General features: G+C 41.4%; 1 protein-coding gene across 1 annotated transcript in view; it reads left to right on the forward strand.

The window, feature by feature from the left end:
- The first annotated feature begins 2,240 nt into the window (after positions 1-2,240).
- Positions 2,241-16,258, forward strand: part of LOC131349231 (CD209 antigen-like protein E) — a 28,792-nt gene continuing 14,774 nt past the window's right edge. Inside the window, exon 1 of the mRNA XM_058384754.1 lies at positions 2,241-2,385. Within this exon, the coding sequence (XP_058240737.1) occupies positions 2,373-2,385 (13 nt within the window). The 5' untranslated portion in view covers positions 2,241-2,372. The remainder of the gene's footprint in view (positions 2,386-16,258) is intronic.

Raw genomic sequence — 16,258 nt, forward strand, 5'->3', positions numbered from 1 at the left:
TCTTTCGGGCACTTTCATCTCTCAGTGCAATTAAATTACCCCCCCACCCCCACCCCACCCAAAAAATGGAAATCACTGACCTGGAAATAGTGCAGAGAGAGCCAGTGGCTAATGTGCACACACACACACACACACACACTTCCTTAATGTGTGTGTGTGTGTGTGTTTGTGTCCTTGTGTTTCCTCAGAACAAGGAAAAAGCTGGATAAACACAAAGTGTTATTTTTCATTACCTTTTCGCCTTCCTGTAAAAAAGAACATGACAAAACGCCCGCTGATTTTGGACCTTAATCAAACACTCACATACACACACACACACACACACACTCGGGTTTGTCTTATTATTCTTATGAGGACCTTTCATTCACATTAGTAGTGCAGATAATAACTGCTACACACACCCTCATTAAGCAGAAGGAAACGTTCTCTCTCTCTAACTATCAGATATTCCTGACCTTGTGTTCCTCATCAGGATATAAAAACCTGCCCTCTCATTCACACACACACACACATACACACACAAACACACACACAAAAATACACACACACTCCCTTTCATTCTCACACACACACAAAATACACACAAACATGTACATACACACACCTATACAGAAAAATACACACACAAGCATACAAACAAATATACACACACATATAAACATACAAACACAAGCAAACATACAAATTCTTCAAACATACAAACACATACACACTCCGTCTCATACACACACACACACACACATATATATACACATACACATAAATAGACACACACACACACACAAACATACACAGACAAAGACCAGAGGCGGACAAAGTACAAAACGTCCCTACTTGAGTGGAAGTATAGACACTACTGGTCAAACATTACTCCATGACAAGTAAAAGCTGTAAAGACAGTAAAAGTACAGAAGTACTTGTTTTTAAAAGTATCAAAAGTAAAAAAGTGAATGTCAAGGCATTGATTTATTATTGTTGCATTGCTGTATGCAATACTTACAGTACCTTTTGTAGCAAAGCTAGTGAATATACTGACCAGTTTGTAGTATCTGTGGAATTAAGAGCTTTTAGAATGCTACAAAACCTATAGAAATTAAACAACTCAACTGACAAAAAAGACAGGTATCATTTTTTATTTAACACTCCTACCACCCCCAACAAAGAGGTACACATCTATCTGCATCCATTCATGCACATTTGAATCAAGTGGTCTGTAAATGCAGACTGATCAGAAAAAAAAAAAAAAAATCCAGCTGGCTTTAAAACCTTTTTTAAAACTTAAGACTTATTTGCTATCAAAACAAAAAATTTCAAACCATCAGTTGTGGGCAATATTACCCGTTAGAGTGTGCATCGTTCTGCATTATGAATTTCTACCGGGAATTTTTGGAATACTGTTTTCAGCATACTACGATTTGGGGCATACTTCTATTCAATTCTATTTTCGAATACTATTTAGGACAGATAGTATGAGAATTTGGACGCAGCATTAACTAACATCATTGCCAATGCGTTGGTGGTGTATATGCGAAGCTATGTCAACTAGGCAAACAAATAAATAAAAAAAACATTTGCCTTACCATACATACCTCATGGCACAGGCAATATCCATCAAGATTTTACCGGAAATTATAAGTATACATACCTCAATATGCTTCCACAGATGGAGGGTTTTTGTAGACTACGATGATCTGTGCCGATGATCTGTCTCCGTCCACTTTGCCACCGATTGATCACAGTTCAAAAAATGACGGAAAACCACTGAACTTCACGACACGTGACGCTACAAGAGTGAAAGAAAATCATCCTCTGATTAACGCAACTACTTTCTACTCAATGACCGTGACAGAAATGTAGTGGAGTAATATTTGTCTTTCAAATGTAGTGAAGTTAAAGTTTCCAGAAAAAAATAATACTCAAGAAAATTACAGATACTCAAAAAGTAAATGTACTTCGTTACTGTCCACCTCTGACAAAGACACAAACACAAACATTACACACACAAACATACACACACATAAACATACACACGCAAAGACACACACTCAAACATACACACACACACAGAATTTCTCTATGTACCCTTGATTCACAGTTCTCTTCCTGTGTGTGTGTGTGTGTGTGTGTGTATGTACTGTGTGTGTATGTGTGTGTGTTTATAATTGTGATAAGAAGACAGGAAAGACAGGAAGTGAACAGAATCCAGAGATGAATCCTTATTAAAAAAGACTCATGCTGACTGTTCCAGAGCAGAAATCACTGTCACATTCACACGGCCGTGTGTTTCACTTTCACAGCATGACACATGAAGAAGTTCCAGAATCTGAAGAACATCAGCTTCAAATCCATCACCGCTGAAATGAAGACGTCACATGACCAACAGAGGTAACCTCAACCTTTTATTCATTCACAGTGTCACATTTTTTTTTTATCAGTTTATGAGTATCGAATTTCGGGAATATCTCACTGTGTAGTGGACATTGCCGCTAGACCAAGTCATGGGTTTCTAGCCAAGTTTCCCTCCAGGTCCGGTCCAATCTGAGATGCTTTTCTGTAAAGCACAGCTGTATAGAGTGTTTATCTGAGTTACTGCACAGCTGGACACTCTGACTAACAAGGTGATGACCTGATGTCTGATGTCTACATCTGATCTCTGAACCTTGACATGTATCTGCATCAGGATGAGATGATTGGACAACCCTAAAGCGTGCAGGTGTTCCTAATAAACTGGCATTCCATGTTTCAGATGTTTTTGTGGGGTTTTTTATTTGACCCTGTGGCTGATGGTCAGCCGTAACAACATACGAGTTGAATCCAATCACTAAGCCGTTGAAGGCCAATCAGATTTCCTTTTTTTTAAAAAAAAATCTTTATCTTTAACCACTGACATAAAAATGGGAAACCCTCAGAAGGGTGCAAGGGTGTGACGGGGCCGTCCATTATAGCGATCTGATGGTCTGACATACGTTTGCGGTCAGAGTACGACGCCATTTCTATATTTATCCAGGACTCAGGAGGCATCAGAGCGAGTGCTCCACTTCTGCCTGGAGCTTCTGCACTTGTGTTGCTGTGGTCTTGCTTCAGATAGTCTTATAGTCTCTAGGGTGCGTCCCAAATCGCATACTCGTGCACTATTCTGTTCCATTGTGTTGTATAAATAGTGTGAGGAGTGCTGGAAAATTCCAAGAAGAAGAAGAAGAAGTGAACTTATTCACCCGAAGTGTGGAATAAGAGGAAGAGGAGGAAGTAGAGGAAGAAAGGGGTGGGGCTACGATTTGAAATCATTTCAAGATGTCTGATGACACTCTGAGCCATGCTTTTTCTGTGATTTATTTGCCAACGTTTATTTATTTGTTTATTTTGTCAAATAAGAGGAAGAGGAGGATGTGGAGGAAGAAGGGAAAAATCATTTCAAAATGGCCGATGACACTTTGGTGGTCTTTTAAATGAGCCCACGCATTTTCTATGATTTATTTGTCCCTGTTTATTCGTTTGTCAAATAGGAGGAAGAGGAAGAGGAGGCAGCAGAGGTAGAAAGAGGCGGGGCTAGGATTTTAAATCATTTCAAAATGGCCAACGGCACCCTGGTGGCCTTTTAAATGAGCCCACACATTTTCTGTGATTTATTTGTCAATGTTTTATAAATTGCAACTGAAGCAGCGTCACGTGTTTGCCTATTTGTCTGATTGGATACTGGATTATGTTTCCGGTTAGTTAACAAGCATTAGTGTTCATGTCTGAGAAAATATGATCCTTCGCACGTTCATACACAAGACTTTAGAGTACGTACCTCATGGTGGAAGTGCATAGCCTGTAGTACGTCATTTTGGACGCGGCTTCCTGTTTTTCTCCTAATTAAAAGTGAAGAACGTGACCATTGAGATCAGTGAGGTTGAAGAGTTTCTCCAGCAATTAACAATTCCATTTTAATAAAAAAAAATATTAAGTGGTCACATGACCAACAGAGTCCTCCTCAACCTTCCATTGATACACAGTGTCAAATACCAGAAATAACTCAGTGTGCAATTTTTTTTTTAGAGTAAATGGGAATTTGTTTGACCTTTCCCGAGGGCATATAGATCTAAGATCTGTATAAATGTGTGTGTGTGTGTGTGTGTGTGTGTGTGATGGAACGAAAATCATCTGGACCTTCAAAGTAAAACCGGAATTGCTTAGCAACTAGCGAGCTTGCGTTAACAGCAGCACACTCACCCGCATTTCAAAACAGCAGCTTAATGCTGCTATTACAATAAAAAAAAAAACCTGCGCCTCTAATGTACAAGGAACACAGCAGATACCAAAAGCACTGTTTATTCCTTCACTCGTGATTTGCTTCGGATAAAAACGTGTGCCGTAAGAGCATAATCTCTACATGCAAGTGAGTGGAAGAAAAAGACTTACAGCTACAAGCAGGCTACAGGCTTTAAACAATGCTGCTAGTAGAAATTGTATAAAGTGCAACACATGAGGAGGTGATGTTCTAGGAAAAGCTCTGATTTCCTGGTGTTTTATTCCTCTTATGCTACAGCAGTGTGCCAGAGATTACAATTAATTAAAGAATGAAACGTTGAAATCTGTCCAACGTCCGCAAGACAAACGGCTTACGATCGTAACAGTCATGCAATCAGCTGACCGAGAAACAGTGTGATAAACCCACCTCTGACTTTCACAAAGTGTTCACACTGGAGCCTCATTCCATTTATCCATCCGTCCATACATCCATTTTCTGTACTGCTTTTCCGACACAGGATGTTTGCAGGGAGGATGGAGCCTTTCCCCACAGAGGTAGGGAGGGATAACCTGGATACATAACTGGGGGAAGAACCCATGGACTACCCATGGACTACTACAGGGAAGATATGAAAACTACACACACTACACAATCAAACCCAATGCTAACCACTAAGCCAACATGCCCCCCATGAACGTCTTCCAAAAATGTTAAATAAAACCTCTCCTCACTGAAGATCTCCATATCATTGATACTCTTGTATCAATTGTTGTTGTTGTGACTAAGGCTAGGACTAAGTGGTTCACACTGGTTTCCGACTCAAAATGGCCATCAAGCACTCCATTTTTTTGTTTTCTTTATTCAACCAATCAACTCTTTTGGCAATTCATATGAACCTGTGATTTGAGCTTACGCTGATTTAGTAATTCTGTCCGATTCACCTTCTGATCAGTTCGATTCTGAGAAAACAACATGCTAACTGACCCACATATTTCCATCTTTTCTCTCATGATTCTCATTTGAGGACGAGGTTCCCTTCTGAGCCTCGTTCCTCTCAAGGATTCTTCCTCATATCATCTCAGGGAGTTTTTCCCTCACCACCGTCGCCTCAGGCTTGCTCGTTAGGGAGAAATAGTAACTGTAAACTTTAACTTAATTTTTTTCCCCCTATGTTTCTATATTTCTGTAAAGCTGCTTTGAGACAATGTCTGTTGGTAAAAGCACTATACAGATAAATTGAACAGAATTTTAACAGTAAAATACACATTAAAGGTAAAACTGCATAACACTGGAAAATGTATATGATGTAGGATGTGGGAATGTTCTGCTGGGTGAAAACACACACACACACACACACACAGTGAGAGGGTGAGTGGGTGCGTAATGGTGGGTTTCCATTAATCTAGTAGGCATGGCAATAAAAGGTTATTACCAGTAGAAAAACAGTGGAATCATCGGCGTTTCAATAAACATGTGCCTGAAAGAGAGAGAGAGAGAGAGAGAGAGAGAGAGAAAGTGGGAGTGAAAGAGAGATAGAGAAAGAGGGAGGGGGGAGATAGAGGGAGATAGAGCGAGTGATAGAGAGAGAGAGAGAGAGAGAGATGTTTGTGAAGGTTCTGTGTGAGTTTTTGTGTCTGCGCTTATCTTCCTAGAATCGATCCAATCCATTTACTTAAAACCCCACATCCATTCATCAATACACACCAATCAGAGAGGAAGGAGCGAGAGAATGCAGAGTAATGGAAGTTTGGACAAAGAGACAGATGAGCTCCAGGAGGAGGAAGGTCTGCGAGAATGAAGCGGATGCAGCAGAAACAGATATCAACAACAATGAACACACAATATGCCAAGCTATCAGCACACACACACATATGGGATTTGTATATTTTTCACCCAAACAACTCAGCGTCTTGGAATAAAGTGCCTCTTTCCTTCGTATTATTGTTTATAGGAACGGTACGTTGTAAGGTTTGAACATGGACCAGCTCCAAAATTATTGGAACACATCATGAAAACGGCCCATAATAACCAAGTAATTTGTGGACACCTTCACACCAGTAAGCACTTTATGTTCAGTATTCCCTTTGCTGCCACTCTATAGAGAAGGTTTTCCATTAGATGTTGGTGTGAGGACTTGTTATCACTCAGCTACAAGAGCATTAGTGAGATCAGAAGCTGATGTTGAGGTGCCGTCGCTGCAGAGTCAGGGGTCTGTTCAGGACGCTCAGGATCTTCCACTCCAACCTTCATCTCCACATTGTGTCTCCATGGAGCTCAGGGCTTTGTGCACAGGGGCATTGTCATTCTGGAACAACATACAAAGACAATTGTGTGCTTCCAGTGACACCAGGTTTGGGGAAAGTTTAAATATTTTGTCCACATTCTAGGTAGAAACTCATTACCTTGATAACACCTTCCTCCAGTGAGGCATGGTGGTGGTGGTGGTGGTGGTAGCATCATGTTAAGACTTCAAACCTTCAGATATTGCTTTTCTAACGAAAGTCCACAGTGATTTTTGTGTCATAACAAGGTGGATCAGAAGGTCGTGAGTTCAAACCCCAGCTCCACCAAGGTGCCACTGCTGGGCGCCTGAGCAAGGCCCTTAACTCTTATTTGTAAAAAACAAAATGTTCTGGATAAGAACATCTGCCAAATGCCAGAAATATTATTCTTTCAGTTTCTTTTTAAATAAAGGATTTGAATTGTGCCTTCAATAACAACATCACGGTTTCATAACCAGCTATAACTATGTGGAAGTCATTTTTACATAATTCTATGTAATTATTTACAGAAATAGTAATAGTTCAGGTTTGTGTTTTGTTTTGTTTTGTAAAAATTGTCTTTTCTCTAATAGTGACTTATTGTGCTTTGTGTTTATTCTATCCAGTAACTTCTGTTTATTTTAATACTTTTGGAGCTGACCAGCAAACATCAAATTGCAGCTTATGTGCTGCCACCTGGTGGTTATTTGCAGTGTCTCTCTATTTCACACACACACAGACACACACACACACACACAGCCTACATGATTAAAATACCTGGAGGACAGAGGGAGGATTTGTTGGCTCTCTCAGCACATCCACACGCTCTGTAATAAATGACTTTAATGTGACTCAGAATTACGATTTTTTAAAATATTTTCTATCGTATATTTAAAACCAATAACCAAGTTTATTAGTTAGCCATGTTTTCAGGAGCAATAGCTTTCAGCTCACTATTAAATGATATAATACTTGTTCAAATATTAATGGGAAAATTGGCTCATTTTAAAGGTTTACTCTACTCAATAATATGTTTATCTTATGATTAGCTAAATTCTAAACATATTTGTAATGAAAAGATTGTAGCGTGAGAGCTGGCTTATCACTAAGCTAAGCATGATGTAATTAAGTTTGTTGAAAGTGACCTGCTAATAATATTTCAGTGTCAAAATAAAATAAGTCAAGCTCATCAATTCGGTGTAGTATTTCGTTGTGTAAATGAACCTGTAGGCTAGTTCACTAGCACGGTAACTAGCATGAAGAGGATGCGACAAAGAGGATGTCTCTGATGAACTAGAGACTGTAACTGTGTAACTTCAACAGGATTTATTGTAAAAACAGTTGGAGATTAAAGTTACATCCTCCCACCGTGAAGTGGCTGAGGGTGGTCTAGAGGAGCGCTTTCTCTCCGCAAGTGAACGCAGTAAACGCAGTAACCTGCACCTGCAGACACAAAAAGCAGCCCCGCAACACAGGCAATCTCGCGCACACTCCAGTTCTTCATTTCTGCTACAAATCTCTGTAAATCCATCAGGTTTTTTCTTCTCTTCTTCTTTCCATAGAGTTTATAAGGTGTTGATCCATTATTGAGCAGAAACTCCATGTAGTGTTTTGATTTAAAATCAATTCTACCCAGGTCTACCCGGACTTCAGTTTTGAAAAACTCACATTTGCTCGGCTTAAGTCTGATGCCGTGATGTCTAAGCCGCTGCAGCACTGTCCTTACACACTGGACGTGGTTGTCTAAGGTCTTACTAAACACCAAGATGTCATCAAGCATCTCATCTCGCAAGCACTCTTCCATACATCTCTGGAAGGCTGCAGGAGCATTCATCAGCCCGAAAACAATACACACCCATTCATACAAGCCCCAGGGTGTCAGGAAAGGTGTTAGGCGTTTACTTTCCTTTGATATGGACCCCTGGTAGTAAGCCTTCCCTTGATCGAATGAAGAAAACCAGGAATTACCACTAAGGCTGTCCATAATGTCCTGCACTCTCAGAATTGGTTGTCTATCTGGGTGAGTCTTCCTGTTCAGGTCTTGATAATCTATACATAAACTTAGGATGCCATCTTTCTTTCTTATGCATATAATTGAGGATGAATATGTTGAGTTAGATTTTTTAATCCAACCCACTGTATTCTTTCATCTCATGATACAGAGGCTTTGGCATAGACATATAAGTGTGATTGACTGCATTGTCATCTTTAAGTGAGATATACTGCAAATTTCTAATACACCCAATGTCGTTGTCTGATTTAGAGGATAAATGGCACTCTTCTCTTACCATTTGCTGTACTACCTGTCTCTGATTTTTACTGAGGCAGCTGACATCGACTGGTGGGTCCCAATGATCAGTAATGGTGTTGTCATGTTATTTGCAGCCTAGGTATGACATACCCCATGAGTTGTAGGGTTTGTTTAACATAAAAAGCACCTTAAACATACTAGCAGGGAAGACATTCTTGACAAGCTGTACTGAACCAATCAGAGTCTGGCCCATCAGAGTGATATCATGATCAGTGTCACTGTATACCTTAATTGTGATATTTGTTGGAGCCCTTCTTATCAGCTTTACTAAACTTTCTGTGAAGGCAAGCCCATCTGCCCAGAAAGGATTTACATCAAAATGAAAAATAAAAAATGAGTATCCTGTCCCCCTTGACTGGCTGCATGTACACTTGGCATGAGACCTGCACAGTACTCCGTTTGGGGACATTAACATGGTCCTTAAATGGTCTTTACCGTTTATTCGCATGAGCACTCAAAAGATTGACGTATGTCTGGACTTTGCTTCTCTTTAGGCTGGGGAATGTCACTCTTACAATTCTCTCTAGCATGATATCGCTCACAGTAAATGGCTGGAATTGTTCAATGGACAATTTGTTCTATCACACTGAAACCTATGATAGGGTGAGAGAGGTTCATCAAGGACACATAACTGAGAGTCAGTGTCCCACAGGGCTTGAATTCTATGACCATGCAGGTAACATTCAATGTACATTCCATACATTCTACAACTTACTCTGGAAGTTCTGTTTTTTTATGACTACAGGAAAATGCACCGCCTGTTCAAAAAAAATGTCACCACATAGATTAGATATATATCCTTATGTTCATACTGGCAAAGAAAGGCACACAAGGCTTCATATATATGTATCATTCAGCCAGTCATTGTTTGTTATTGTTGTATTGTCACGTGTCCATAGTATTGTCCATCTATATTACGGACTGTTTAGGGTTTGCTTTAGTCTTATGCCTGTTAATTTAATCCTGTGCATGGGTCTGTTTTCCATGACGTGTGGCTGCACACGGTTTTCGCGGAGATCCGGGTTTAAGCCCCGCAAGGTGGGGGAGACATGGGTGTGACAGATCCAGTGGAAGGTTTTTTCCTGTTTGCTTAGGTAAATCTATGTGGTACTTTTTTTTGGACAGGCGGTGTATTTTCCTGTACATATATATATATATAGCTATAGGGCAAAACATCACAGTAAATGGGAAACAGGTGACAAGGTGACAGGTGACAAGGCGGGAAGGCAGAACAATAGGGAGGGTGTGGCACAAAGTAGAAGACAAATGAAAAGCAGACTCCACCAGTTCACCTGTCAGCACCCCCTCCAGAGGTCTGGCAGGCAACTGTCCCAGTGATTCATTAGTGCAATGCTTAATATGTTTCAGCTGGCAACAAGTTATTTAATCCTAACTGATGCAGCAAGTTGCTTCTTATTTACCTTTTTTAAACATTTTTAAAACATTTTACCTGTTAAAACAGAAGAAAAGAAAGAGATGCCTTCACCAAGGCAGTTTCGGGTATTTATAATAATGTTGTTAAAATACTACTAATAATATAATGTTATAATATATTGTTGACACTACCCAATCCTTGCCAGAAATAGTTTTTTTGTAGTGATACTCTTGTTAGAAATAGACTTTCTAGGTAAAATATATCAATTAAATTTTATTAATTAAATTGAGTAATCAATTAAATTCATCGGTACATAGAGAACAAAACTGAGAACAGTAAATGGCTTGGTAAAGTAGGGTGAACAAACAATACTTCACAGTGAATGTAACATGTGTCCATGATTTTTACTGTTGAAAGCAGGAAGTAAACCGGAAACAGTTCAGTATTCAGCCAACGGTTCCCTCCAGTGGGGAGAAGGGGCCATAGCTGGTGGAATTGTTACAGAACCCCCCTGTCCTGGTGTTCTTCTCCTATGGGGGTGCCCCTGGGGTAGTGGTGCCGGTCGACTAGGTTGGTTCCTATCGAAAGTTTTAATGAGGGTGGGGTTCAGAATGTCATCAGAGTTGACCCAGCTCCTTTCCTCAGGTCCACCTCAATGACATGAGTCACTGATCAAGCTTACCAGGTACACTGGTGAGTTGTCAATGTCCAGGGGAGGAGGAGGAGGGCTTTGCTCAGAGTCAAATTCAAATTTTATTTGTTACATTCAAAGTCATACACAGTACGACATGTAGTGAAATACTTTTTATGACTGTCCTTGTTCCAATAGAGAGATAAATTTGATTAAAGAAAAATAGAAATATAAAAATTAACAAGTAGTAGAAACATGAAATATATAAAAATTATTTAAATATTTAAAAATGAATGAAAAACCAATGAGCTGAGGATATTGGGTATGCTCCCCCCCTCCCCCTCTCCCCCCTCTCCCTGCAAAACACAAGCAGCAGCGGTTTAGCACTCTGGATAGCGGCACCGGCATAGAGCAGAAGAGGATCAGCACCATGGCCAGCACCGCTAAATTAGCGTGCAGGGTGGAGTGCGTGAAAGCGCGCCAAAATGCGCTGGGCCAATCAGAAGTGCCGCTAAGCTCTTCTCCCTCCACCAGAAGACCTCAGTGGAGAGCCAGGCTCCGCTGGCCACACAGGGTAAGGCCTGCCCCCTGCTAGTCTAACATGTACCCTGTGCTTTGTTTACAGGCAACTAAAGCCAAGCCACTGTGGAACGATCTGTTAGTAGTCCCTCACTCCCAGACCACCCTCCTCCTGTGCCTGGCCTACACATACCTACTGGGGGGCCACCTGGGCCCGCGAAACACCTTAGAAAACCTGAAGGACCATTTCACCTGGCCAGGAATGCAGATGGAGGTCCAAGCCTTCTGCCAGGCCTGCCCCAGATGTCAACAGATGGCCCCACAGAAGCCAGCGCCGGCTCCTTTTATTCCACTACCCATCATCGATGTCTTCTTCAAGCGTGTTGGCACGGACCTCATCGGGCCGCTGCCAAAGTCAGCCCAGGGTCACGAATACATCCTAGTGATGATGCTTTATGCTACCAGATACCCCGAGGAGGTCCCACTTTGGAAGGCCACCTTCCACAACATCGCCAGAGAGCTCCTTGCGCTCTTCACTCATGTGGGAATCCCCAAGGACATCCTCATTTTTATTATTATTCATATATTGCCAAGCAGATTTTGACATAATTTCAATTTTACATTATAAGAGAAAAAAAAAAAAACACACAAATTATGTAAATCAGTACCCCCCAACATTCAAATTTAAATAAATTAAATAAATAAAATGAAAAAAAAAATGGTAAAAATGAAAAAAGTGTAAAATCTCCATATACACAGCAACAATATTTTGCCTATACATTTCCACTGTCCATATGTTCCCCAAAGGATACAGCATCCACACTCTCCAAAAAACCATAGAACACCTCCCAGATAGACCAGAATACCTGGAGTTTATTTTTCATAAAATAGGTCATCTTTTCCAGAAGGAGACATGAGGTCATCCCTTTTATCCAGTGTCAGTTGGCCTAGTTGATATGGAGGGTGAGGATATCTGCGGCAGTTTGCATGGTATTTCTGGCGTCGAATGGCTCTATGGAGTCAGATGTGAGCCCTTTCCCAGACCTATCTGCTACAGCGGAACCATTCATCAACCGCAGGGATGTCCAAAAGTTCTCCTGACCAGGGGAAAAGGGAAGATAACCTAGAACACAGTGGAAGAGGTTGAGATTTATAGAAGAATGGTTAGGGAGTTTTGAGCATACCCAGCCCAAACTATAAACTCGCTCCATCTTTGTTGTTCCACACTGCAGTAAGTCTTAAGAAATCATCCTTTTTCTGATTCACCCATTCAACCTGGCCATTGGCATGAGGGTGGTATCCTGGCATGAGACTGACCTGAATCCCCAGACAGTTGCAGCACACCTGCTATAACTGTGAAGTAAACTGAGCACCTCTATCAGAGGTTATGTCTTCTGGCAGAACATAGCTCCTGAATACGTGAATCACCAAGAGGATGGCCATTTCCATGGTGGTAGGGAATCCCTTTAATGGCACCAGTCTGCATGCTTTGTGGTGTAATTATGTGAGTTAGGGAGGTCAGTTATGAAATCAACTACAATGTGGGTCAATGGCTGTTGAGGAATGGGAAGTGGTTCCAGTAGTCCATAAGGGAGTTGTCCTGATGTTCTTACTTGAGCACATACAGTACACATTCCCATACTGTTTCACATCTGCCAGGAGGGTAGGCCACCAGAAAGCAAGCTTGGAGGTGTGTTGTGTTGTGTGTTGTACCCATTTGATGATTCTCTGTCGTAGGTCCATGGGAACTAACGTTTATTAGTAGGACAAATGGCAGGAGTGGGTTCACTTGCTTGAGATGGTTGCAACTCTACCAACATATGGGAGTGATGATGATGGAAGGAGGCAGGATCAGTTCTGGAGAAACTGGATGACCAACCAGATCATGACAACGTGACAGAGCATCTGCCTAACTGTTCTTGATGTCCAGCCGATAAGTCATCGTAAAGTTAAACTGTCTGAAAAACAAAACCCATTGGGTTCAAACTCTTAGCATTGCAAATATATTCCAGGTTCTTATGGTCAGTGATTACCTAAAATGGGTGAGGAGCCCCCTCCAACCAGTGCCGCCATTACTCCAATGCTTCCTTAATGGAAAACAGTTCTTCAATACCAATGTCATAGTTGCTGTCTGCCAGAGTCAATTTCCATGAGAACAATGCACATGGTTAAGTGTGCTTGGGTTGCCATGTATTGGGAAAGCACACCCCCAATTCCACAACTGGAGGCATCCACCTCTGTCACGAATGGGATGTTGTAGTTTGAGGGCTGATGTAAATCATGAATTTAACTCAGTGAATGCAATCTGTGCTTTTTTAGTCCATTGGAACCTCTTAGGGTTGCCACTCAGTAGTGCTGTTATAGGTGGCACAATGGTACTATAGTTACATATGAAATGTCTATAGAAATTTGCAAAACCCAGGAGTCTTTGTAGTTCCTTTACACTTGATGGAGATGGCTATTCTGTCACAGCCTTGACCTTGGTGGCATCCATCTCCACGCCCTGTCTGTTTATGATATATTCCAGTATATATATATATATATATATATGGTCAAATTTAGCCATGAAATTGGCCAGTGTTTCAGTTTCATTGTCCAACCCCTGTATATATATATATATATATATATATATATATATATATATATATATATATATATATATATATATATATATATATATATATATATTTATATATATACACACATACATACATATATACACTATATTGCCAAAATTATTCGCTCACCCATCCAAATAATCAGAATCAGGTGTTCCAATCACTTCCATGGCCACAGGTGCATAAAATCAAGCACCTAGGCATGCAGACTGTTTTTACAAACATTTGTGAAAGAATGGGTTGCTCTCAGGAGCTCAGTGAATTCCAGCGTGGAACTGTGATAGGATGCCACCTGTGCAACAAATCCAGTCGTGAAATTTCCTCGCTCCTAAATATTCCACAGTCAACTGTCAGCTGTATTATAAGAACGTGGAAGTGTTTGGGAACGACAGCAACTCAGCCACGAAGTGGTAGGCCACGTAAACTGACGGAGCGGGGTCAGTGGATGCTGAGGCGCATAGTGCGAAGAGGTCGCCAACTTTCTGCAGAGTCAGTCGCTACAGACCTCCAAACTTCATGTGGCCTTCAGATTAGCTCAAGAACAGTGCGCAGAGAGCTTCATGGAATGGGTTTCCATGGCCGAGCAGCTGCATCCAAGCCATACATCAGCAAGTGCAATGCAAAGCGTCGGATGCAGTGGTGTAAAGCACGCTGCCACTGGACTCTAGAGCAGTGGAGACGCGTTCTCTGGAGTGACGAATCACGCTTCTCCATCTGGCAATCTGATGGACGAGTCTGGGTTTGGCGGTTGCCAGGAGAACGGTACTTGTCTGACTGCATTGTGCCAAGTGTAAAGTTTGGTGGAGGGGGATTATGGTGTGGGGTTGTTTTTCAGGAGCTGGGCTTGGCCCCTTAGTTCCAGTGAAAGGAACTCTGAATGCTTCAGCATACCAAGACATTTTGGACAATTCCATGCTCCCAACTTTGTGGGAACAGTTTGGAGCTGGCCCCTTCCTCTTCCAACATGACTGTGCACCAGTGACCAAAGCAAGGTCCATAAAGACATGGATGACAGAGTCTGGTGTGGATGAACTTGACTGGCCTGCACAGAGTCCTGACCTCAACCCGATAGAACACCTTTGGGATGAATTAGAGTGGAGACTGAGAGCCAGGCCTTCTCGTCCAACATCAGTGTGTGACCTCACAAATGCGCTTCTGGAAGAATGGTCAAAAATTCCCATAAACACACTCCTAAACCTTGTGGACAGCCTTCCCAGAAGAGTTGAAGCTGTTATAGCTGCAAAGGGTGGACCGACGTCATATTGAACCCTATGGATTAGGAATGGGATGTCACTTAAGTTCATATGCGAGTCAAGGCAGGTGAGCGAATACTTTTGGCAATATAGTGTATATACATATACATACATATATATATATATATATATATATATATATATATATATATATATATATATATATATATATATATATATATATATATATATATATATATATATATATATATACAGGGGTTGGACAATGAAACTGAAACACTGGCCAATTTCATGGCTAAATTTGACCAGCCTGGTGGCCAATCTTCATTGATTGCACATTCCACCAGCAAGAGCAGAGTGTGAAGGTTTAATTAGCAGAGTAATAGCACAGTTTTGCTTAAAATATTGCAATGCACACAACATTATGGGTGACATATCAGAGTTCAAAAGAGGACAAATAGTTGGTGCACGTCTCGCTGGCGCATCTGTGACTAAGACAGCAAGTCTTTGTGATGTATCAAGAGCCACGGTATCCAGGGTAATGTCAGCATACCACCAAGAAGGACGAACCACATCCAACAGGAGTAACTGTGGACGCAAGAGGAAGCTGTCTGAAAGGGATGTCCGGGTGCTAACCCGGATTGTATCCAAAAAAAAATAAAACCACAGCTGCCCAACTCACTGCAGAATTAAATGTGCACCTCAACTCTCCTGTTTCCACCAAAACTGTCCATCAGGAGCTTCACAGGGTCAATGTACATGGCCGGGCTGCTATAGCCAAACCTTTGGTCACTCGTGCCAATGCCAAACGTCGGTTTCAATGGTGCCAGCAGCAAAAATCTTTGGCTGTGGACAATGTGAAACATGTATTGTTCTCTGATGAGTCCACCTTCACTGTCTTTCCCACATCCGGGAGAGTTACGGTGTGGAGAAGCCCCAAAGAAGCGTACCACCCAGACTGTTGCATGCCCAGAGTGAAGCATGGGGGTGGATCAGTGATGGTTTGGGCTGCAATATCATGGCATTCCCTAGGCCCAATACTTGTGCTAGATGGGCGCGTCACTGCCAAGGACAACCGAACCATTCTGGAGGACCATG

The sequence above is a fragment of the Hemibagrus wyckioides genome, linkage group LG29 (assembly GCF_019097595.1).
Source record: "Hemibagrus wyckioides isolate EC202008001 linkage group LG29, SWU_Hwy_1.0, whole genome shotgun sequence".
Lineage (NCBI taxonomy): Eukaryota > Metazoa > Chordata > Actinopteri > Siluriformes > Bagridae > Hemibagrus > Hemibagrus wyckioides.